Below are 23,634 nucleotides of genomic sequence, written 5' to 3' on the forward strand. Positions count from 1 at the left end.
ACGCTGTTGAAATCTATTTGGGGGGGGGGGATATGTCTACTTTGCTAGACACCATCTCTTGCAAAACCGTAGTTTATAATAAAGTGCTTGTTGCTTCACTTAATGGCTGTCCAATTTCTGACTGGTGAGTGGGTTTCGCAGAGTGCCAATTTTTACCCTAGTAGTTCGGCATTTTCCAGCTAAACGTAGGAAAAAACATAACCCCACCTTGGATTCTTCGCGCTTGCGCGGTCAGATGCTGCCCCCTTGCGGCACCCGCTGGGAGAGTCTCAAAGAGAGAAAAGGGAAAGGCAGAAAAGGGCCGATGCCGGAGGGAGGAGGGGAGACGGCGAGGCCCCTCCAGTCCCTTGGCCCGGAAGGCGTGGCCAGTTTTTACAAAAAGCTCCATTTCTCCGCTTGGAGTTGTTCCCACCCTGCGGAATTAGGACTAAACAGCAAATTCGCCAGGCGGAAGAGGCAAGGGCGGGAATGACCGGCGGCTCTTTTCAGAACTTCCTCCGTTCCTTGGGAATATTTCTGTGCGGATGGGCTGGTTCTTTTCTTCCCTACAACAGCCTGGACTTTTGGACTTACATTTCCCATTAGTCCCTACTAGCTGATGAGGAATTGCTGGAGGATTGCCGTTTCCCCAAATTCTGTAAGACTTGCCTGCCTGCCTCTCCTTTGCACCCTCACACGCAGAATGGATCCATCTGAGTCCTTCTTCCCATGTGGATTTTAAGCTGATCTTCGGTACCATGTGAGATTGGGGGAGGGGGGATGATGGGCATGGAAATCCATCCCTTGGCACAATGCCATGCAAACAGAGCAGCGTTTCTCACTCTTGGGAACTTTAAGATGGGCGGATTCCAGTCACCTGGGGAATTCTGAGAGTTGAAATCCACCCACAAGTTCCCAAGGGTGAGAAACACTGAGATAAAGTACATATTGTGTGCCTTGTTTTTCTCTCCAGCTGGAACTCCAGCCATTGCTCCCTCCCTCTTCTTGAGATGGCAGTGGTGGGTGAAGACCCTGCCGTATTTACCACAGACGCTCTGCCTTCTGATGCCAGACTCCTCCCAACGTTGACCAACGCCTATCTGGGCACCCGAATCTACAGGGACATCCTTCATGTCAATGGGGTGTACAATGGAGAAGTTGGGCAGACACACCGGGCTGATCTCCCCAGTCCCCTTAATGTCAAAATGGATGTGGGTGGGGCTGATGACTTGAGGGAGACCTTCTGTTTGGACACCAGGACAGGTAAGAGGCAATGCCACCCTCATCTACGTTGTTTCATTCCTGCCACCCTGCCAGGGCAGCTTTCTTCAACTCACATGCTGAATATAGAAATGAATGTTTATTTTGAAAGACAATGTGAAGCTACGATTTAAAAAGGAGAAAAAGGGATGCAAAATAGAAAATTCAAAGTGGACTACGTTCTCTCTGAAGTTTGAATCCCTTCCTAGCTCATAAATGAATCTGAAAATCAGTCAAATGAACCTATTTTGAAAAGCATCTTTTAAAACAGCCTCTCCAACTAGATCTCCAGATGCAGCAAAATAGTCCCCATTAGCAACAGGATGACGTGAGTTGGTATCCAGCATGTCTTGTCCAACCTCCTAAAACCTTCAACCTGGAAGAAGAGAAGACTTTTCAAGATAGGAATGTGTTTTAATGACAGTACAGTACAGAGTGCTCAAAATCTGGAGAACATTTTCACCTTTTTGTGAAAATGGATATGGTAACAATATGGAAAATCAATTATATTTTGAGGGATTTAATAACATATTTTGATTTCTTGTGACATACTTGTTGGAAAATGTAGAATTCAGTCTTAGTTAACCTGCTTATTTTTCACTCTTGGTTGCTGAACAAAGGTGAAGGGAGGGGAAATTTTCCCCTAGGTGCAAAACTTACCTATAAAAGTCTCAGACTCTCTAACTCCCATCCCAGAGTCAGGTGCCTCCCTGTCCAGGTCAGGTCTTGCAGTCTGGATAAAGTCACGATGTCAGGTTAATAAAAACTCTAGTAATGGCCTTTAAGCTGGGAGCTTCTGCACAGAACCTAGCCTAGTCTACTGGGAACATTGCCATCCCCCCCTCCAATGGGGTATCATTGCTGTCCTTATGAAAGAGCTCCCAACAGCTTGTAAGAAATTGGGAATCAGCTTGCTTGATATAAATGCTTTTCTGTTAGCTTAAGTTAATAATAAAGCCTAAAATATCTTTATTTGCTGGTATGTTTATTGTCTCTGGATCCAAAAGACCAATTGGGTAACACTTGGCAAAGCAATGGATTATCTTTCACTCCTTGAATTGGATTGGATTTAATTGTTAAGAAGACAATCACAAAGATCCCTTTTGATATTCCAATGCATCAAATAACAGAAGGATTATATTGTCAGCCATGCTTCAATTTCTTATGCCAGACCCTTTTCCTTCTGTGAAATTGCAAAGTAGATTCGACATGAGAATTTAGGGTATGCATTCAAACTGATTCTTTCCTTCCGTCTACAGGGACCTATCTCCATACAGCTCAGTGCTCAGGATACACAGCTACTCACACAGTCTATGCCCACCAGTCTCTTGTCCATCTTCTGGCTTCCAGCATAACAATCTCAAGATCAGCTCTCGAAACTAAACCCATCACAGTGAATCTCCACACCCAGTTCAAACCAGAGAGTCCAGACTTGGACTTGCAGAAAGGGCCAGATTTCCTGGGAGTTCAGTGAGTATTATTGTGGGAATGTTTTCTGTGGCTCCTGGCCAAGCATTGAAATATTGCAATAACAAAGCTTAGTTCTTTTTCTGGTGGATTCTGTGAATAGGGAATAAATGCAGTCCCCCTCCAGAGGACACAGGGAGGCTGTCAGGAAACGCCTATCGTGCTAAGAGGGTACTTTTGTTGTTAAGAAAGGGTGGGCTTTGACTAATATTGCTTTCCCTAAACTGTTGTCCTCTGGATATGCTGGCTCTACAACTCTTGAACTCCCAAGTAACTTGGTCTACGAGGCAGAGAGATTGAGGGAGAAGAGAACCATTGGCCACTGCACTTAAAAGGTATAGGCAGAGATACAAAGGAAAAGGAGAATGGGGAGATGGAAAAGGTTTAGATTAGAGTTCAAAAGGTATGCAAAGCAAAGTCTTTGTGCTCAATAAGTGTAGAATTCCAGTGATGTTTCGGTTGTTTGGTAGATCCTCTGATGCCCAGAGGGAAATATAAGGATTCCCATTTTTTCTTCCTCTTTAGCTATCTCTATGGAAAGACATTGGTCCCAGAAGTAGAGGGTGGCCCCCAGCCTACTGTACACATGATCTGGACCCCGGTGTCCCAATCAGTGACCCTCCCTGGAGACCAGAAGGAGCAGAGATGGGAGTTCCTCATGGCCGTAGCAGAGTCTGAAGAGGTTGTGCAAAGGACCTTTTGTGAAGGGATGTCCCTGGTTGGATCGGGTTCCTTATATCTGTCTCACACCCAGGCATGGGCAGCGCTCTGGGAAGGCTGCTGTGTAGATGTGGACGGGCCTCTTCCCTTCAGCCAGGCCATATATGGCTGCCTGTATTACCTGCTGAGTGCCATTCCTCCTCTGGGCTCTGCTAACTTCCCTTTCTCTGGAATCAGCCCAGGAGGCCTTTCCAACGGCACATCCGGTGAAGACTACTGGGGCCATGTCTTCTGGGACCAGGTGAGCAAAGGGAACCGCCCCAGTTTGCTACTCCTGGATGAAGGGGAGATGAATTGGGGAAGATGCTGCTTGACATGGCAAAGACCGGGTCATCTACTGTCCTGCAGCTGGTGTTAGCTTTCTGTGATGCGCATGCAAAGACTAAAAAGTGTTGTGAATTTTGCCCAGGTCTTCTTCTCTCTGTTGCAGGTTGATGTAAGTACCATGCAATCAATGGTTAGTTCAGATATGTGACTCAGCCTGGAAAGTGAAGATAGAAAGTTAGACTTAGTTCGTCTCACCTGACATGCATGGGGTAGAATGTATGTGTGTGTTTAAACTAGGGATCTTTTTAATTTGAGGTGACATGGATTGAATCCGGCTGTTATCTATGTTCTGTCCTAAGGCACCGTCTCTGCTTCTCAAATAAAATATCTTTTCAAAATGGACAACAAGTTGGAAGGTCTTATTAACAAATGACCTGACTCTGGATCTGTCTCTAATTTTCCCCTCCTCCCTCCCTCCCTCCCTCTCTATCCATTCCTTTGTAACTTAAGCTTTGCTAACCTTCCGGTTGTTTCATCTGACATGTGAAATACCATGTTTTTATTATTGCTCTGGCACTTCCTGATTTAAACACTGTCCCCTAAATCAGAGTTCCCCAAACTTTCTGGGTTGGCGGCCCAGAGGAAAAGGGAGGGGCAGGCGCCTTTATGCGTGCATGCACTGGTGGGAGCAGCGCTTTCTTCCACAGTCCCCTGAGGAGGATTTGATATTAACTTTCCACCAGCCTCCTGCCCCAAAGAAGAATATTAATCATGTGATTCTCTAGTTTTTAAACTGAAGCGACATAATTCCTAGAGCCAAGATTTTGTTCTGAGGGAGGGGTTGAAGAAGTTTGTCTCCCAAAAGACTCATTCTCATCTGAAGCTGGGAGCCCTTATGGGAAAGGAATAACTGCTGGCTTAACTCTAATTTGCAGATCTTTTGCATTTGATGGCCATATTTATATATGTTGTCCTTTTTTGTTGTTAAACGTAGGATACCTGGATATACCCAAACATCCTGCTTTTCTATCCAGAAGCGGCTTGTGCTATCTTAAAATACAGGATCCAAACACTAGAGGGAGCTCTACACAACGCACGGGAACAAGGATACAAGGTAGAAGCCAGTTACAATGACAAGAGGAAAAGTTTCTTCTCTTTCCACAGGAGGCATGGAACCAGTTTCCTTCACTATTTCCTTTAGTCGTGGCTGTGATCCACACACAGGTTCCCCTTGTTTTGAATGGTTTTTAATTTTAGCATTTCGGCAGCTTTTCAAGAAACAAAAGTAAAATCCTGGCGCAGCAGCAGAAACTCCTTTGAAACATGAGTGGCTCTAAACAGTTTCGAAAGCCTTGATGATATTCAAAAGCAGCTTTTGCAATCTGAAGTGGGGGAGACTGGAAGTAGAAGGACAAGAAGTGGTGTCTCCATTGAGGAGATTTTGACTCTTTCTCAGAAGTTAGATGGCTTCTTTTCCAGATTCGGACCTTGCTCTGAAGACAAGTCAGGGATCTCTTCTCTGTTCCCCAGAAAGCATAAATGGTTAGAACAGGCAAGGGGCTCCAAATTTCAACAGGCTAATTTGAAAATAATTTCTGAAGTAGCACAATGGAAAATTCAGGGTGAGTTTCTAGCTTTGTCTAGAATTGATTAAATAAAGTAATTTAGACCAACCACCAGTAACACCACATGAATATATAAATCATTTGAAATTAAGCTAGATTAATTGTTGGAGCCCTGGTGGCACAGTGGTTACTAAGCAGTATTTCAGGCTAATTCTGCCAACTGCCAGCAATTCGATTCCCACTGGCTCAAGGTTGACTCTGCCTTACATCCTTCTGAGGTTGGTAAACTGAGGGCCAAGATTGTTGCGGGCTGATTCTGTGAACATTAAGTTAACTTTAAATTAAGGCAATACGCTTAAACAACAATGTAGTAACAATTTCTAAGGTCATAATCCTGAAGAGCAGACTTCCTTCAGAAGTTGGCTGCTAAAACTCCAGTGATGCTGAATCCATGGATTCAGAGGGCACAAGCATGTAAGCATTTCTCAAATTTGCAACTTGTTGCTGAGGGTTTAAAATCAGTTAATTTAAGTCTCAGTAAATTTTAAGGTTAGCTATAGGGATGGGGGGAGGGGTTTATGCCTTTGAAACAGTCTTGATTCCTGATGACTGGACTAATCCCTGCAGTTTTCTTGGCAAGACTTTGGAAATGGCTTCCTATTGCCTTCTTCCTAAAACAGAGAATAGACGACTGGCCCAAGATCACCCAACTAGATTGTTTCCTAAGGGGGTGCTAGAACTCAGAATGTCCTGGTTTCTAGCCTGATGCCTTAATCGTTGCACCAAACAGGCTATAAAGACTGGCAACTTCTAACCTGTAGCATCACAACAGGAAACTTCTTCACTTGCTTATTGGATCCAAGCAGTGGCCTTCATGTGGCAACTTCCTGGTGTTCTCTTCTTTCCTATGAACATGTGGCTGGATACTGAAGGTATCAACCCCTCCCCCATTGAGTTTCACCCCACTTGACCCAAGTGGAGAGTTTTGTGGGGACCCACCATTGAACAACCGCAAGAACTATTGTTTGGCAACTGTACAAGGCCCAGAATGACATTGAAAAGTTGCCTTCTCTCATTGAGGACGGAAACTGGATTGAGCAAATGAGGCCACTGGCTGTTCTCTAGCAGGCTCTTCTGTCTTGCAGGGAAAAGCTGCCCATTCCTGAACAAGCATGCTCTGGATTTGAATGCCTCCAAAGAAAGAAAACATTTTATTATTTAATATGCCTTATGACCTTGTCAAGATAATTGATTTTATTTCATTTTGGTTTCCATTGTGGCAGGGTGCAAAGTTTCCCTGGGAGAGTGCGGCAACGGGCCGAGAGGTCTGCCCTGAGAAAATTTATGGAGACGAGGAGATCCACATCAATGGAGATGTGATGCTGGCATTCGAGCAATATTTCTGCCTCACTCAGGTAGCTGTGGCTGGGCTTGGAGTAGCCACTGTTGCCTCCCATCCTGCTCCTGCTTTTGCCACTAAACCTGGCTAGCCTGTCTGAGTCAGATGGGGCCCTGCAGGGTCAATGGAATCTCTCCTGATGTGCTTCTAGGACTTGAAGCTCTTTCAGCAGGAAGGTGGCTGGGATGTAGTCCAGGCTATCGCTCAATACTGGTGCAGCCGAGTTGTGTGGAACTCTGAGGAAGAAAACTATCACATTGTGGGTAAGTGTGTAAGGGGGCTCCTGAGCAGGGATAGGAGTCAGTTCAGTGCATCTCCTCCAGCAGCTACAGCTGATGAGGCAGAACCTGTAATGATAGGTGGGAATAACCTTGGGAGACAGGAGGGAGAGCAATAAAGGTTTTTCTTAAATGCCCCAATGCATTGCAACCAATATGCACCCTTGAACCTTCATCCATCAATGCTTATTGCAAGAGCGATTCTGGGAGAGAGAGAAAAGATTGGACAGCTTATAGGTGTCCATTCCTAACCATGAGGACATCACAGTGAGGCCTATGGAAGGGCTGCTGAGTTCTAAAACTGTCTGCCTCCTTTCAGGTGTTTTGCCCCCAGATGAATATCATTGCACTGTAGATAATTCTGTCTATACAAATGCAGTTGCCCAGAGGAGGTAAGAGATGTCCAGAATCACTGATCCTGCTTCTCTGCCCTTCTCCTCCCAGAATTTCTTCTCTGTCCTTCTCTCCTTCCAGAATTTCTATTCTTTCTTTGGCTTTTTTTCTACTTCGGGCTTTTTTTATGGTTAACATTGAATGCACCTTCTCAATGCATTTATTATCTGTTACAAATTTAAATACAACAGTTCATTTAGTGACCTTTCAAAGTTACAACATCACTGGAAAAAGTGACATTTTTCACACGACTGTTGCTGCATCCTCATGGTCACATGATCAAAATTCAGATGTTTGGCAATTGGTTCATATTTGTGACTATTGCAGGGTCCCAGATCCCATTTTGCAACCTTCTGACAAGCCACGTCAATGGGAAAGCCAGGTTCACTTAACAACCGTGTTACTAATTTAACAACTCTGGTGATTCACTTAACAGCAGTGGTAAGAAAGGTTGTAAAATGGGGCAAAACTCACTTGAAAATGTTTTACTTAGCAACAGAAATTTTGGGCTCAATTGTGGTCATAAGTCCAGGACTACCTGTAATTTAAAAGTTCATTGGCATGCTTACCCTTCAAGAACATAAAAAATAATTATGTTAGGCTGAGCCTCATGTCATACTTTAGTCTGGCTGGCTGGGGAGTTTCATCTCTTCAGCCCAACTCTTGGGAAGATGCTTTGAACTTTCTGGTCCAAAGACCAAACCAAATGCAGTATATTTGTCAACTCCCTCTTCCTTCCCGCTTCCAGTTGACACAGAATTTACTTTCTGGTTTCCAGGAGGAGTTGACTTTCAAATGCAGCGATAGTTTAAGACTAACCTTTCCTCCTTCTCTCCCTCCTCACCCCCTTTGAGAAAGGCATTTCCCATGTAAAGAAAGGAAAGGAGGCCAATCAAATAGAAATAGAGTAAGATTTTTTGTAAGGATACTCTGTTTTATGAAATATATATATTGCTTCTTTGCAAATTGTAAAAGCAAATTGTAAATACAATTGCAAAATTTCCCCTAATTTGTTTGAATAATATAAAATCAAGCACAAATTTCCAAGTACTTTATGGATTATTTGGGAATCTTTTTCAAATTCAATTCATGAGTGTGACTGTTGTCTATGAATGTGTTTCTCTAGATTTAGATTTTGTTATTACATCCCCCACAGTTAGTGCCAGAGAAGATGTCCCTGGTGTGGGCCAGTTATGGAATCGGAGAATTCCAAATTTGGAAGGGTCCAGTCTAATCCACATTGTACCCAAAAAAAAAGAACCATTAAACAATCCATGAGTATTGGTTATCCAAGATCTCAAGTTCCATGTTCATTTAAAGACACTCTAAAGAAAAAGGAAGGGAAATACACAGATGACAAACTTGAAAATGTTCCTGCTGGTTTTCTTGGTTTCATTACAAGCCATCTCTTTGAAATTTTTGAAAAAGTAACACCATTGTTCAGAAATCAATATTCTGTTCTCGAGTAACACTGGTAAAAAGCAGAAAGATTGACATAATAATTGCAAAACTTGTGTAGACACTTTATTGAGACTGTTAATGTAACATTTTTTGAAAAAAATATGCCTGTCTTTACCCCAGGACTAGAGGAAGTCCACAAAATTTCTTTAAGTGGCATATAACTGATTTGTCTGCAACAAAATGTATGCCGTTTTACCTTTGGAATGCCATTTTAATTTAATAGTAAGCATTAAGCAAGTATGACATCATAGTGATTAAAACGGAATAATTTTATACCTCTTTAATATCAAATCAGGAGCAACATCAAAACAATGCTAAATGTCAACCTTTTTCCTGGAGGCTGTGCGGATCTGGATGGGGAAGAACAGGCTCAAGCTCAATCCTTCCAAGACTGAGTGGCTGTGGTTTCCGTCATCCCGATTTGTGCATTTTGTTCCATCTTTGAGGATAGGGGGAGAAACTTTACCCCCCTCAGACAGGGCCCGCAATCTGGGAGTCCTCCTGGATACACGGCTTAGTTTAGAAGGACACCTGATGGCCGTGACGAGGGGGGCCTTTTACCAGATTCGCCTGATACGTCAGTTGCGCCCCTTCCTGGATCAGGATGCTCTGTGCACAGTCACTCATGCCCTCGTCCTTTCTCACCTGGACTACTGCAACGCTCTCTACATGGAGCTGTCCTTGAAGAGTACCTGGAGGCCTCAGCTGGTCCAGAATGTGGCCGTGCAGGTTATCATGGGGTTATAATGTTACACCCCTTTTAGGCGGCTTGCACTGGTTGCCGGTTGTCTTCCGGGTGCAATTCAAGGTACTAATTATGACCTTTAAAGCACTCCATGGATTAGGCCCAGGTTACCTGCGACCACCTACTGTCACCAGTAGCCTCCCAGCGTCCAGTGTTGGCCTCCTCAGGGTGCCGTCGGCCAGACAGTGTCGGCTAGCGACCCCCAGGGGGAGAGCCTTCTCTGTGGGAGCGCCTTCCCTCTGGAATGAGCTGCCCCCGGAGCTTCGCAAAATACCCGACCTCCGGTCCGTCCGACATGCCCTTAAAGGTTGGCTTTTCCAGCCAGCCGGCCTGGCCTGAATAGAATAAAATACAGGATTAATTTGGTGGTTAATTTTAATTTAATTTTTAAAATTTTATTGTAAATATCAATTGGGTTTTTTTGGATACTTTATTTAATGTCCCTTTTAATTTTTGTAATATGTGTTTTCTTTTATGTTGTACGCTGCCCTGAGTCCTTGGGAGGACTCCAAAATCCAATAAACCTCAACATTTTCCAATTTGTAATTCTCTGCTAGGTTAACTCCGCTAGATCTTTTTCCCTCCATACCATTTCAGCTTGAAATTTGCAATTGACTTGGGCTCCCAGTTGCATTTTGCTGTCCCCGAAGAGTGGAAGGAGATTATGAAGAAACTTAAAGTGCCTTTGGATCAGAGCAGAGGTTACCATCCAGAATATGATGGATACTGTCCAGGTGAGGGATTCAGAAGAAGAAACCAAGGTGTTCATCCTAATTTTAAAACCAACTGCGCTGCATATCAAATGTTCACTAATGATGGAAATGTAACCATCAATTAGCTTGCATGCTAAGGTGGGGGACATCAAATTAATATTTTGCCCAATAGTCAATATTTTCGCATTGTTGTTCAGGGATGTACTTTCTCCACTGGGGGAATGGAAATGAGAAGAATAATGTAAAGGCAAGAGATTTTCCTTTTCCTCACACCAACAAAAAAAGTGCAAAATTGTTCTATTGTCACTATTATTTGGGAACACAGTGATTTCTTTGCCAGAAGGAAATGGAAACCTTTGTTTTCACATTCTTTCAATTATCCCTTGGAATCCTCTGATTGCCTGAAACTGCTTGACACCATTAGAACTGCTTTGGTTGTATCAAAGGTAACACAGGGTTTTGACATTACATGTGGCTTTTGGTTAACACTTGCCTACCCCTTCAAGAGGGAATGAGTTGGAAAGAGAGAACTCTCTCGCATATTGGCTAAACTGATGGGCCAGATAGTAGAATATCTGCAAGTTGTTTCTTCAGATGGACATTTTAGCAGGCTCCTAGAGTTACAAAAAAAAAAAAAAAAACAGGTGACCTTTTCTCAGCATGTTAATGTATGGTGACAGCTGCTGCACATTTGCTTCCCATACATCAAGATTCTTTGAGGTAAGTAGAGGCTTTCTTCCTGTATCCCCTTCTCCATCAAGGGGAATGTGGTATGAAAACGGGAGGTTCCATTTCATTAGCGATCACCATCCCACATCTTGGTCACCTCAGAGCTTTGCTTCATGCCTCTTCCCACAGGTGAGCTAGTGAAACAAGCGGATGTTGTCTTGCTTGGGTTTCCTCTCATGTACCCCATGGACCCAGAAGTCAGAAGGAAGGATCTAGAGATCTATGAGCCTGTGACTGATCCCCAGGGGCCTGCCATGACTTGGGTAAAAAGCTGGCCTTGAGGGAGGGAGCAAGTGGTTTCCATGCCCATCTGCAGTGCATCTGTTTGTGGATGGTAGAGTGCACCCTCAGTGTTACCAGTGTCTTTCTTCCTTCAGAGCATGTTTGCAATTGGCTGGTTGGAGCTGAAGGAAATTAAAAGAGCACAACAACAGATGAGCAAATGTTTCAGCAACATCACCGAGCCATTCAAGGTCAACCAATTGGGCACATTTTATTCCTGTCTTTAAGTTCTTGAACTCTTGACAACAATCATCTATAGTACATATGAATATATATTCTTTTTCTTAGATCTGGGCGGAAAACTCTGATGGATCAGGAGCTGTAAATTTCTTGACTGGGATGGGTGGATTTCTGCAAGCCATCTTTTTTGGATATGCTGGGTTCAGGTATAAATTAGGAATGGTGAAAAAAATTATCACAGTTTTCTTCCTAGTCGAAATCATGTGATGTACCAGAACATCTTGTGTGGCAGAATGAATGGGGACATAACTTCCTTAACCCTAGAGTTTCTTACAATCTATTTCTTAGCTGTCTTATTGTGTATTTGGCTTAAAATGTACACTATATTGCCAAAAGGCCCCTTGAGAACGTCTGGGCCCAACCACTGAATGGGGCATCCCCCCCCCCTCCTTCCATCTGGGACGAGCTTTCTTTTCTTCATCTCTGGACTTAAATTACTAAGGGGGTTGTTGCTGTGAACGGACTTGTACATTAGGCCTTTGTCCACCATGATCGGCCTTCCGGCTCTTGTTGCTGCTGTCGATATCCGGACTTATTCTACCTTTCAACCACCCTCCCCTTTGGACTGTATCGAACTTTCTAGAGGGGGTGATCGATATGACAGGTCACTTGATGAGATCTGGAAGCTGGCTTGCCACCACTGCGACCTGTCTAGATCCCCCCCCCTTCCGCTCCATCTAACCCAGCCTTCCTCAAGGTGTGGCCTCTCCCCTGTCGGGTGTGTTTTAGAACCTGGAGAAAAGGAGAGGGGCGGAACACCCCTTTTAGACCATATACTTTTTACCTTATGTTATACTGGACTCTCTACTGCTCTTGGCAGAAGACATAAGCCTAGTACGGACTTCGCGCGCCTGCGCAATTTTTAATCTGGTATGGTGAGTGCATGGGATTGTATGTGATTGCGTGAATGATCCCACTTTTATTGTTATTACCGCTGTATTTTCTGTGTTTTTAATTATTACGTGGGGACTGCTTGTGTGAGTGAATGAGTATGTTTGATTCGGAGGACCTGCCGGGGAATGTGGGGGTCACCGGGGTGGTTGGGGGGACCATGGACACGGGAGTGGGCCAGAGCATTACGGTCGTAACGGGGAGGGGCAGATATGGCGGGGACTTTAGGGCTGGCCATTACCGGGGAAGGAGGGCTCGCTACATCACAGAGATCCCTCCTTCTGGCCCTATGAGTTCCACTCCGAGGCCAGATGGCACGAGTGATCAGGACCCTGGTCTCAGGCTGTTGTCGCTAAATGCCAGGTTTAAGGTTTAAGGTTTTAAGGTTTTAAGGTTTTATTGGGATTTATATGCCGCCCTTTTCCCTGAGGGGACTCAGGGCGGCTTACAACCACAGGGGAGGGGAAGTGCAAGGTCAAAACAAAACAATTGGTGAACAAAAGAAAATTAATAAAACACAACTTTCATTCAGCAATCAAACACTCGGGCGGGTGATTGGAAACCTATTCCCAGGCCTGCTGGGAGAGCCAGATCTTGAGGGCTGCGCGGAAGGTCTGGATCGTGGTGAGGGTGCGGATCTCCATGGGGAGCTCGTTCCATAGGGTCGGGGCAGCAACAGAGAAGGCTCTCCTCCGTGTGGTCGCCAGTCGGCATTGACTGGCTGATGGGATTCGGAGGAGGCCTAGTCTGTGCGATCTAATTGGTCGGTTTAGGGAGGTAATCGGCAGAAGGCGGTCTGTAGTTCACAAGGCTCCCCTCGTCCGGGACTTAATTATAGACGAGAGGGCAGACCTGGCATGTATTACTGAAACCTGGCTGGGCCCGGAGGGAGGAGTCCCCCTCGTAGAGATGTGCACAGACGGATTTCAGGTGCTTCATCAGCCGAGAGCCCAGGGAAGGGGTGGGGGTGTGGCTATTGTTATCCGGGAGTCTTTAGCACCTCGTAGGATCCCTGCTCCGGAGCTTGTCGGGTGTGAGTCCCTGCTGGTGAAGTTGGACCTCAAGGGTCAAGTGGGCTTGCTGTTAATGTACCTGCCTCCCAACAGCGTTGCAGCAGCCCTCCCCTCGCTCCTCGAGTCGGTAGCCGAGCTAGCAATTGAGTTCCCCAGACTTATGGTCCTGGGGGACTTCAATTTGCCTTCGCTCGGTGAACACTCTGATGGGGCGCAGGAGTTCATGGCTTCCATGACGGCCATGGGATTGACCCAGGTAATCCGGGGCCCAACCCACTCAGCGGGTCACATGCTCGACCTCGTATTCCTCTCGGAGCAGTGGACTTGTGATCTTGGTCTGAGGGGCAATGAGATCATACCCCTGTCGTGGTCAGACCACTGCCTACTGAGGCTTGACTTTCGGAGGCCAAACCCCCACTGTAGGGAGGAGGAACCGACCAGGTGGTTCCGCCCCAGGTGACTTATGGACCCCTTGAGGTTCCAGACGGAGCTTGGGGTTATTCCTGATACTCTCACCCACAGTCCGGTGGAGACTCTGGTTGCTGCCTGGCATTCGGCAGCATCAGAGACCCTTGACCGGATTGCGCCACTATGGCCCCTCCGAGGCGGCGGATCCCGGAGACCTCCTTGGTTCACCGAGGAGCTCCGGGAGAGGAAGAGCCGGAGGAGACGCCTAGAGCACCTATGGAGGTCCGATAAATCCGAATCGAACCGAGCACTCTTAACAACTTGCACCAAGGAGTACATCAGGGCACTTAGGACAGCAAAAAGATCGTATATTGCCACCTTGGTTGCGTCCGCTGAGTCCCGCCCAGCCACCCTGTTTAGGATAACCCGCTCCCTCCTACATAGGAGGAATACGGGGGACCCCTTGCAGGGCAGGGCTGAGGATTATGTCCAGTTCTTGGCGGACAAAGTTGCTCGGTTTCGGTCGGATTTGGACTCCACCTATGCAGATCCAGCCGAGGCACAAGAGGATAAATTGGCAGACCACCCCTGGGTTGAGTTTCAGGATGTTGCCCCTGGGGATGTGGACAAGGCCATGAGAGCTATGAGTGCCTCCACCTGTGTACTGGACCCATGTCCCTCCTGGTTGGTCGCCAACAGCAGTGAGGTGACACGAGGCTGGATCCAGGCGGTTATTACCACCTCCCTTCGGGAGGGGCACTTCCATCTTTATTTTAACATCTTTTTTTTGTGGTGCTCTCTGTAGGTCTCTTTCAAGTATTTTATAGTCATTGTCTAAAGCTTTATGCATTTGTCTTTTTTTGGAGTTTCTCTTCCTTGTGTAATCTATTGTCAAACCTCTAATAACAGCCTTCATTGTGTCCCAGAGATTCTGCGATGACGTATCTTCTTTCCTATTTTCTTTAAAAAAAAGGACTAACTCTTTTTCCATTTTTTGTACAAACTCTTTTTCTTTCAATATAGTGTTATTTAGTGTCCATCTAGATCTTACCCTTTGTCCTTTCCATTTAATTAAAATTGGATTATGGTCCGCCCAGGTGCTAGCTTCGATCTCAATTTCTTTTATGTTGGAGCTCAGGTCCGCTGAAACCCATATCATATCTATTCTGGAGAGTGAAGAATGTCTATTTGAATAGAAGGTATATTGTTCTTTTTTAACGTTTCTTTCTCTCCATATATCTTTTAAATTTAGTTCATCTGTCATCCTAAAAAAAGATTTTGGCAGAGGCTTCCTATTTAATTTTTTTGTTTTATGTGTTTTATAGTCCATATTTGGATTCACAATGCCATTAAAGTCTCCCATCATACAAATATCAGCATAGTCTAGTTCCAAAACTTTTTTGTGTAGTTTTTTGTAGAATTCATCTTGTTTTTCATTAGGGGCGTAGATTCCAATTAGGAGTGTCTTTTTGGTGTCCATAATTTCCACCATCAAAATTCTTCCCTCTTCCTCTGCGTATACTACTTTTGTTGGGATGTTGCCTTTAATATAAAAGACCACTCCTCTTTTCTTACAATTTGCCAATGATGAAAACATTTTCCCAAGCTTTGGTTGAGTTAGTAAATGTTCATATTTCTTTTGGATATGTACTTCTTGCAGACAGATTATGTCAAGTTGTAACTTCTCTAATTTATGAAATACTTTCTTCCTTTTAGCTACCGAATTGAGTCCATTAATGTTAATTGTAATCATTTTTCTTTCTTCCATGTTTATACTTTATATACAGGGTTTATTGCTCTAGTGGATCTAGGTTCTCGTTTTTCTTTGCGGCTCCCATTCCCTATCTCCCCTTCTTTCTCACTTCCACCTACTGCTCCTTCTATTTTTTCGGTCGCGGTTACAGGTGGTTCCAGTATTTGTATCACTGCATCGTCTTTCCCAGCTTTCTCCGCCGTTTCTCTGAAGTATTCTTCGTAGAAAGCTTCTGCCTTCTCAGTTGTATCTATCCTGTGTCTTTGTCCTTGCCAAGTACATAATAAACCTTCCAGTATGAGCCATCTGTAGTTAACACCTTTTTTTATCAATACTTTGGTCAGAAATTGATATTCTCTTCTCCTCTCTCTCACCTCTCTTGGGATTTGTTTAAGTACTACAATCTCCTTTCCTTTATATTCTAATTTCCTGTCTCTCATTTTCTGTAGGATTTGTGATTTAATTGTTTTCTTAGTAAATCTTACATGCACTTCCCTTGGAAGAGCATTTCTCATTGCATACCTTGTGTATACTCTAAAAGTCTCATCAATTGTTTCTTTTATTTGGTCCTGGGACATCCCCAGAACATCTATCAAAATATTTGAAATTATCTGGACTAAGTCCTCTCCTTTTTCTTCTTCTATGTTTTGGAATCTTAAAAAAAAAATCAGACCTGTCCATCTCCCATCTTAATATTCCACTGCTCTCTCTTTCTACATCACTTAGTCTAATCTCTAGCTTTTCAGTTTTCTTCTCTCCTTCTTGAATCTTATTTTCAATTTTTTGAATCCTATTTTCATATTTCAGCATCCAGTTGTGTATACTTTCTACTTTTCCTTCCATATTATCAACTTTTTGTACTATACTTTGGTTTTGTTGTTCCATTGCCTCCATTTTTTTTACAAGGGTATCGTTTCCTGCTTGCATTTTCTGCATCATTTGTATAAGTGTTTCAAAGTTGGCTTCCTTCTCTTTTTCCTGATGAGACGTCATCTGTGTTGTCCTCTGGCCTCCCGCAGGTGAGGGGGCAGGGGTTGATGTAAAGCCAGAGGCAACTGCTTTTCTACTCATAGCCAATTAGTATTAGAGGGTAGAGGGTTATAAGTATAGTGGATTAAGTACGTAAAGTACACAGAGGAGGGGGAGGGGAGATAAGAAAAGGGGGGAGGTAAAAAAGGAAGGAAAAGAGAGAAGGGAAAGAAAAGGAAGGAGAGAAGAGGAAGCTTTTTTTTTTTTTGTTTCAAGGATGAAATGCAGTAGAGTGCAATAAAATATATATATATATAAGTAAGAGAGTATGAAATAGTAATTAAAAAAAAGGAAGATACCCCCCCTCCAAAAAGGGGAGAAGGGGTGCTTCAGTTACAAGTGAGAAAAGAAAGAAGCAGAAAAAATGTAGATAGTCAAGAGGTGATCCAGAGGTTAAAAAAAAAAATCAAAACAGAGAAGAAAAAAAATATATGTAAAAGATCAAAAGGTCGGTGGTGATGATCAAAAAAGAAAAACTTGGTGTCAATATCTCCACAGCCGGTAATATGAGAATGGTGTTGGGAGATGAAAGGATGCCAACAAGCTAAAACAAATGATTTTTCCCGGACTCTTTTTTTCCCCCCCTAAGATAAGAGTCTCTTCAAGGTCACGGTCAGCTTTGCTGCTTTATCTCACAGTTTCCCAGCTGCGTAAACACGTAAATCAAGTACATTACAGGGGGGATTTTAATAACAAAGTTCAAGTCCACAAGATGGCAGTGTTGGCTTGTAGTTTGTAATTTACAGCTTGTTTTAGTCCATTCCGTTTGTTAATTACTAATTGTTAAAAAAAAAGACAAACCTCAAAAGGGCTAAAAGGCAACGAAGAAAAGCAAGCCAAAAAAAAAACAAAAACAAAAACCCGATCTTCAAAGCACTTTAAGTTTAAGATTTAGTGCCCCAATAAATTCAAAGTTAAAGGTGTCGACAACAAAGAGAAGGAATGTAAAAAGCCGATTCAAATTACAGGAAAGTCCAGCCCAGCTTAGGAATTAGAAAAAAGGAACAGAAAAATAAACTTCCAAATGGCAAACATTTATCTCCGCCGCTTTTCTCACTTCTCAGCCTTATTTTAAACTAAGTTTCCAAATTTAGGGTGTTCTCTTTCCAACAAAAAAAAGGATTTAAAACTCACATCAAACGACCTGCTCATATTCTGCTCTCTCTCTGGGTCTTTGCAGTTGCAGTCGGCATTGTTTAGCCGATCCGGAAGCCACTGGATTAGGAAGGCTTTCCTTAGGTTCCCAGAGATTTTGCGGACACCTCTGGGACCATGGAGTTCCTCCCACGTCACTGTCTCTTCGGGACAGCTTAGATTCAAAAGAATCCTCCAAAAAAGACTCCGGTATAGATGGTCATTCAGGAAGTGCCTGAAAGTCCGTCTTCTTACTGCTAAGCCCCGCCTTCTTCTCGGGAGGGGCACTTCCCAGTTCCTGAAAAACGACCCCACACCATAATCCACCAAACTTTACACTTGGCACAATGCAGTCAGACAAGTACCGTTCTCCTGGCAACCATTGAACCCAGACTCGTCCATCAGATTGCCAGATGGAGAAGGGTGATTTGTCACTCCAGAGAACGCATCTCCACTGCTCTGGAGTCCAGTGGCGGCGTGCTTTACACCACTGCATCCGACACTTTTCATTGCACTTGGTGATATATGGCTTGGATGCAGCTGCTCGGCCATGGAAACCCATTCCATGATGCTCTCTGCGCATTGTTATTGAGCTAATCTAAAGGCCACATGAAGTTTGGAGGTCTGTAGCGATTGACTCTGCAGAAAGTTGGCAACCTCTTCACACTATGCGCCTCAGCATCCGCTGACCCCGCTCCATCAGTTTATGTGGCCTACCATTCGTGGCTGAGTTGCTGTCATTCCCAAACACTTCCATGTTCTTATAATACAGCTGACAGTTGACTGTGGAATATTTAGGAGCGAGGAATTTCATGACTGGATTTGTTGCACAGGTGGCATCCTATCACAGTTCCAAGCTGGAATTCACTGAGCTCCTGAGAGAGACCCATTCTTTCCCACATGTTTGTAAAAACAGTCTGCATGTCTAGGTACTTGATTTTATACACCTGTGGCCATGGAAGTGATTGGAACATCTGATTCTGATTATTTGGATGGGTGAAAGAATACTTTTGGCAATATAGTATATCTCCTTATGTTCAAAAAAAGTTGCGTATAGGATATGTGTGACAGAGAATAATTCCTTATAAAAACATAACAATGATATAGGTTAGAAAAGCCACATCTAAAAATAAATATAGTGAGAGCTTTGTAACTAAAAGTATTTTGTAAAGCAATACAAAATTTTGATAGAATGATTTCATTTAGCACTTGCTGTGAGTGATTCCTATCTATTCAAAAGTCCCATGCATGTATGTATGTATGTATGTATGTATGTATGTATGTATGTATGTACATTAAAATTACAATGATAACTATTTTTAGAAGTCAAGGGGGGGAGGGGGGAGCTGTGCATGGGCAGATGCTTCTGACTGCAGTCATCAAACTCCTTTTGTTTCTGCTAATCTGAAATACCATTAACTGAGCAGCCAGAATCCCTCAAGCAGGGATACTGAGATTAAGGCCATCTTGTCTTTTCCCACCAAATGCTCTGATGATGTTACCTAGTTTGGTAATGAAACATCTGCAAGAAAACAACCAAGCTCAGAGAGCACCAAGGACCTCACAATTCAACCCTGAGCTACACATATTCTCTTCCATCAGTGCTTTGTTTTCTTTTGCTGATGTTGCTCCACAGAATAGTATGTGCATAGATGATGCAAAAATCAAGTTGCAAAATGCATCAGCCACTCTAGCCAGCAGGATCAACTTTGGTCTGGTAACTCTCCAGAGTTTCTGGAAGTGTATTCTACTCTAAGCTCTGGCTTTTGGGCTTTAACATTCCTTTTAAAAACTACCAGTAGTTAATTTAACTTGGACCTTAATAGCTTTCTTTGCCATCCCACCACTCCCATCAAGCTTTGGAAGAACTTATTTTTGGACTCTGCTTTAGAATCACTTGTTTGGGAGAAGAATGGTAATCTTGAATGAGACCCTGAGTGATGCATCTGTGTCCTGTTTCAAGGCTGATGATAATGTAAGGGATTCCCTATTCTAGCCACTGAGTTCTTTCTGCTCTTCCTAGGATCTCCAGAAGCTGCCTGAAGTTTGACCCTGTTTATCCTGATGACATAAAGCAGCTGAACATTACTGGAATTTGCTACTTAGGAAGCAAGCTGAATTTCACCTTCACCAAAGAGAAAACCACCATCCAAATGACCAAGTCTTCTCCCAATTTACACTTATCTGTTCTGGAGGTGGTACTGGCTGGAACAGGAGAGCATCTGCCCTTAAAAGAAGGTGTTACATTGTTTGTTATAACATGAATACCCCACATTGTCCCTTAAGAACATTTAAGAACTTTATATCTATATCACTAGCACTACTAGACTAGCCCTCAGGATGGCCTTTGGAGATTCGTATTTATTAAAGCTGGAACTGAGCCAATCTAGATCCACAAGCAGCCAAAAACAGAGCTCAGTCCCTATAGATGAAAAACAAAATCTATATAAGAGTATGTGACTTTCCCAGGACAGCTGAGGAATCTGATAAGTGAATGCCAAACATATCTATGACACAATTTCTCTCACGATTTCCTCTTTTCATAAGGCATAGCTCTATCTTCTCTGGATTTTCCATGTGGGAATCCAGTCAAAGCAAACCTAGATAAACAATTATTGCTGGCAGCCCTTGAGAACTTTAGATGTTGATGTAATTCCTTGAGTTCCAACTCTTGTTCCAGAACTCCTAGAAGAAGATGCATAGCAAGAAGGCTGCTTAGCTAAGGTCTACTAGATATGACACCTAGAAATAGCATTAAGCAGGACCCATTGCTTTGTGTGGGGAAAGGTAGAGACGCTCTTCAGGATGGAATCTGTCTGACCTATCAGATCATGTCGAATGCCCCAATTGCTAACTGGAAATTTTGAAATTCTCATTTCTAGAAGGGAAAGCAGTTTGGAGGACCTGGACTACAACAAGCTTTATTCCTGACTTTTGGGCATCAATGTGGCTGATGGAAGTAGGAATTAATAACAGCTGGAAATGTATAATTAATTAATTCTGTCTCATAGGAGTACATGGAGAAGTAGCAGAAATGAAGGATGGAAACTGGGATAGATTTCAATCACTATTTAATACATTCTGCCTTTTCTTTTCATTTCAGGGCAAAGTGTTTCCTTCTTTACAACTGCTGGGTGGATTCAGAAAGAATCTGTTCTGCCATGAAAGCCGGCTGGGTGACTTTGGGCCAGTTCCTCTTTCTCAGCTCAACCTACCTCACAGGGTTGTTGTTGTGGGGAAAATAGGAAAAGGTGTATTGTATATGTTTGCCACTCTAAATTATTTGTAAAAATAATAAGAGGGGTATAAAGAAACTGACACGTATAAAAACTATCAAGCAAGAGTTGATGATTTTCTTATTCTACATTATTACTGGCCTATTACAGAGTTATTAATTTGTAAGTCTCAGCAATATTACTGGAGATATGTTTCTTTAATCAGTATATAAAGTTATATACAGCCTGGGATAATACAAATTCCATGGATACTTTATTGAGAAATTATACCTTTGCCTCTCTGCTTTACTATTGTGTTGTAACAACCCAACTGGATGTTGAGCATTTATATCATTTGTACATTAATTCTTGCATACAGGTAGTGTTCTGACCCCCCTTCTCCGTCCAGGAACAAAAGCCAAAACAAACGTACAAAAGAATGTTTTAATCAGTCCAGACTCTCGTTGGCTGCAAGCCCAAAATAAACAAGAGATAAGCTCTCTGGCAGCAATTACTACAAACCTAGGCAATGCAAACAAGCGCTCATAGCAAACCACTTCTCCAAGTTGGGTTCTCTGAATCATGAACGTCAATGAGAACGTTGACTCCTGCAACCAGGGCGTGGCACAAACAGTCTCTTATACTCAGGAGAGGATCTTAATCAGCTAAGCACAATCATCTCCTACAATTATGCAATTGTTCCTTTCGTCGAGTAGCCCTTTGGCTGCATGCATCCTGAAACAACTCCCAAATGTTTTCCTGAACATTCTCTTTGATCCAATGGTCTGCCACCACCTAGTGGCCAACCAGTCTCTCCCCGTCCTGCTCGGAGTCGACACCCTGTCCAGGGTCCTCTACCACCTCCAAGGCCGACTCATAAGACCCCTCACTGTCGGAGTCTGGCGGCAGTTCCAACGGCTCCTGCCGGGCCACAACAGGTAGTCCTCAATTTACAACAGTTCGTTTAGTGACCAAACTTACAATAGCACTGAAAAAACTTTGACATTTTTCACATTTACAACCATTGCAGCATCTCTGTGGTCACTTGATCAAAATTCAGATGCTTGGCAACTGACTCATATTTATGATGGTGCCTTGGGGTCATGTGATCAGCTTCTGCAACCTTCTGACAAACAAAGTCAATGGGAAAACCAGATTCACTTAACAGCTGTGGCAAGAAAAGTTATAAAATGGGGCAAAATTCACTCAATAAATTTTCCCTTACCAACAGAAATGTTGGGCTCAGTTGTACCTTGTTTCCCCGAAAATATGACTGGGTCTTATTTTCTTTTTACCTACAAAACATGGCTTGGGCTTTATTAGGAGGGGAGGGTTTATTGTTTTGGGGTTGCCGGGCAGCTGCTCTCTTGCAAGTGGGCTCCCTATGAGCGGCCACTGCCAAAAGTCTCAGGTTGGAAGCCACGGAAAAAGCCAGGCTAAGATGGCAGCGGCAGCAGAGGTGCTCTGGCTCCATAATGAGAGCTGGGCCATGCATTGGGAGGCGGGTGAGGGAGAGTGGAACAGCCGCTCGTGCAAAGTTCCACTCCAGCCATGCAGAGTGCCATTCACTGGTATTTGGCAGGCGCCAAGCCGCAGGAGCCAGTGAACAGGCGCTCACGCAGCTTGGCAATACACCTAGGTCAGTGAATGGTGCTGTGCCTGGCTGCAAAGGGGGTTTGCCGGGTGGCTGCTCGTGAGCGTGGTCACTTCATGGCTGTTGTGTTGCACTGTCATAGCCATTCGCCCATGAGGCTGTGCCTGGCTCTTTGGGAGCCCGCTCGCAAGAGAGCAGCCGCCCGGCAATCCCCCTCTTCAGTTGGGCACAGAGCTGCTCACCAACCTAGTGGTATCCTGAAGTCGTCAAGCACCGCGATCACCTTTGCCTCCCCCCCAGATTCCCGCAGCTTGGCACCTTCGGGATACTGCTAGGTTGGTGAGCGGCGCTCTGCCTAACCGGAGATGGGGGGTTGTCCAGGGGGCTTAAATGCAGGGGGGGGCTTATATTTTTGCCCATCAAAAATGTGGCATGGTTGTATTATGAGGATGTCGTATTTTCGGGAAAACACGGTAGTCATAAGTTGAAGACTAGCTGTATGTATTCTCTTTTTACAACTCATCAGAATTATAAAGTACAATATTATTTTGCTAGCTAAATTACCGCGTAGATGACTTTGGAAATAACTGATATTGTATAAACTATTTCCATTTCTTTGGTAATGTGTTTGTGAAAGGCCACCTTGTGGTTTCCAATATTTCCAATTTATTTTTCCTTGTGATCCAGACATTTATCACATTCAGTTTCTGAAATGAGGGTCTAAAGCTCATGAAATGTCTGAAATGTTTCCTCGCTCTCGTGAAAGCTCTGCTTTTCAATATCAGTTCTGTGGTGATTAGGCTGGAATCTAATCCTAATTCATGCCTATTGGGAGTCAAAACTTACACTGAGGCATTTTTCATTCTGGTAATAACTTTGGGGGAGGGAGGGAAATCCATATTTGGATAGCCTCTATCTTGAGTCCAAAGTAAACAAACTCAAAATGTGCAAATTGAATTCTCTAGAAATTCCCATCAATAATGTCATTCACCCATTAAAATACAATCATAAGGAAGAATGCTCCCAAATAATTAAGCCAGATATTTCATCTGAACTTCAGTCAGTCTCAAGAGAAACGTGTATTGGAAACACACAGATG

General features: G+C 43.7%; 1 protein-coding gene across 3 annotated transcripts; it reads left to right on the forward strand.

Annotated features, from left to right (window-relative positions):
• Positions 1 to 352: 352 nt before the first annotated feature.
• Positions 353 to 21,028, forward strand: PGGHG (protein-glucosylgalactosylhydroxylysine glucosidase). Of its 3 annotated transcripts, XM_087715735.1 has the most exons (14): positions 353 to 637; positions 953 to 1,242; positions 2,499 to 2,709; positions 3,232 to 3,667; positions 4,688 to 4,807; positions 6,542 to 6,673; positions 6,809 to 6,920; positions 7,255 to 7,327; positions 10,132 to 10,268; positions 11,106 to 11,239; positions 11,354 to 11,449; positions 11,547 to 11,644; positions 19,750 to 19,964; positions 20,830 to 21,028. In XM_087715735.1, exons 2-14 carry the CDS (start codon positions 990 to 992, stop codon positions 20,889 to 20,891), a joined length of 2,079 nt encoding a protein of 692 aa, XP_087571861.1. In that variant the 5' UTR covers positions 353 to 637; positions 953 to 989; the 3' UTR covers positions 20,892 to 21,028. The 3 variants fall into 3 exon arrangements, 1 of the variants encoding a protein (XP_087571861.1); XR_015696681.1 differs by lacking the exon at positions 20,830 to 21,028 and having other exon boundaries at positions 353 to 739; positions 10,132 to 10,295; positions 11,354 to 11,644; positions 19,750 to 19,889; XR_015696680.1 differs by lacking the exon at positions 20,830 to 21,028 and having other exon boundaries at positions 10,132 to 10,295; positions 11,354 to 11,644; positions 19,750 to 19,889.
• The last annotated feature ends 2,606 nt before the right edge of the window (positions 21,029 to 23,634 follow it).

The sequence above is a fragment of the Thamnophis sirtalis genome, unplaced genomic scaffold, assembly GCF_051295495.1.
Source record: "Thamnophis sirtalis isolate CommonGarterSnake01/CBP01778 unplaced genomic scaffold, rThaSir2_p1.2 scaffold_1, whole genome shotgun sequence".
Taxonomy (NCBI): domain Eukaryota; kingdom Metazoa; phylum Chordata; class Lepidosauria; order Squamata; family Natricidae; genus Thamnophis; species Thamnophis sirtalis.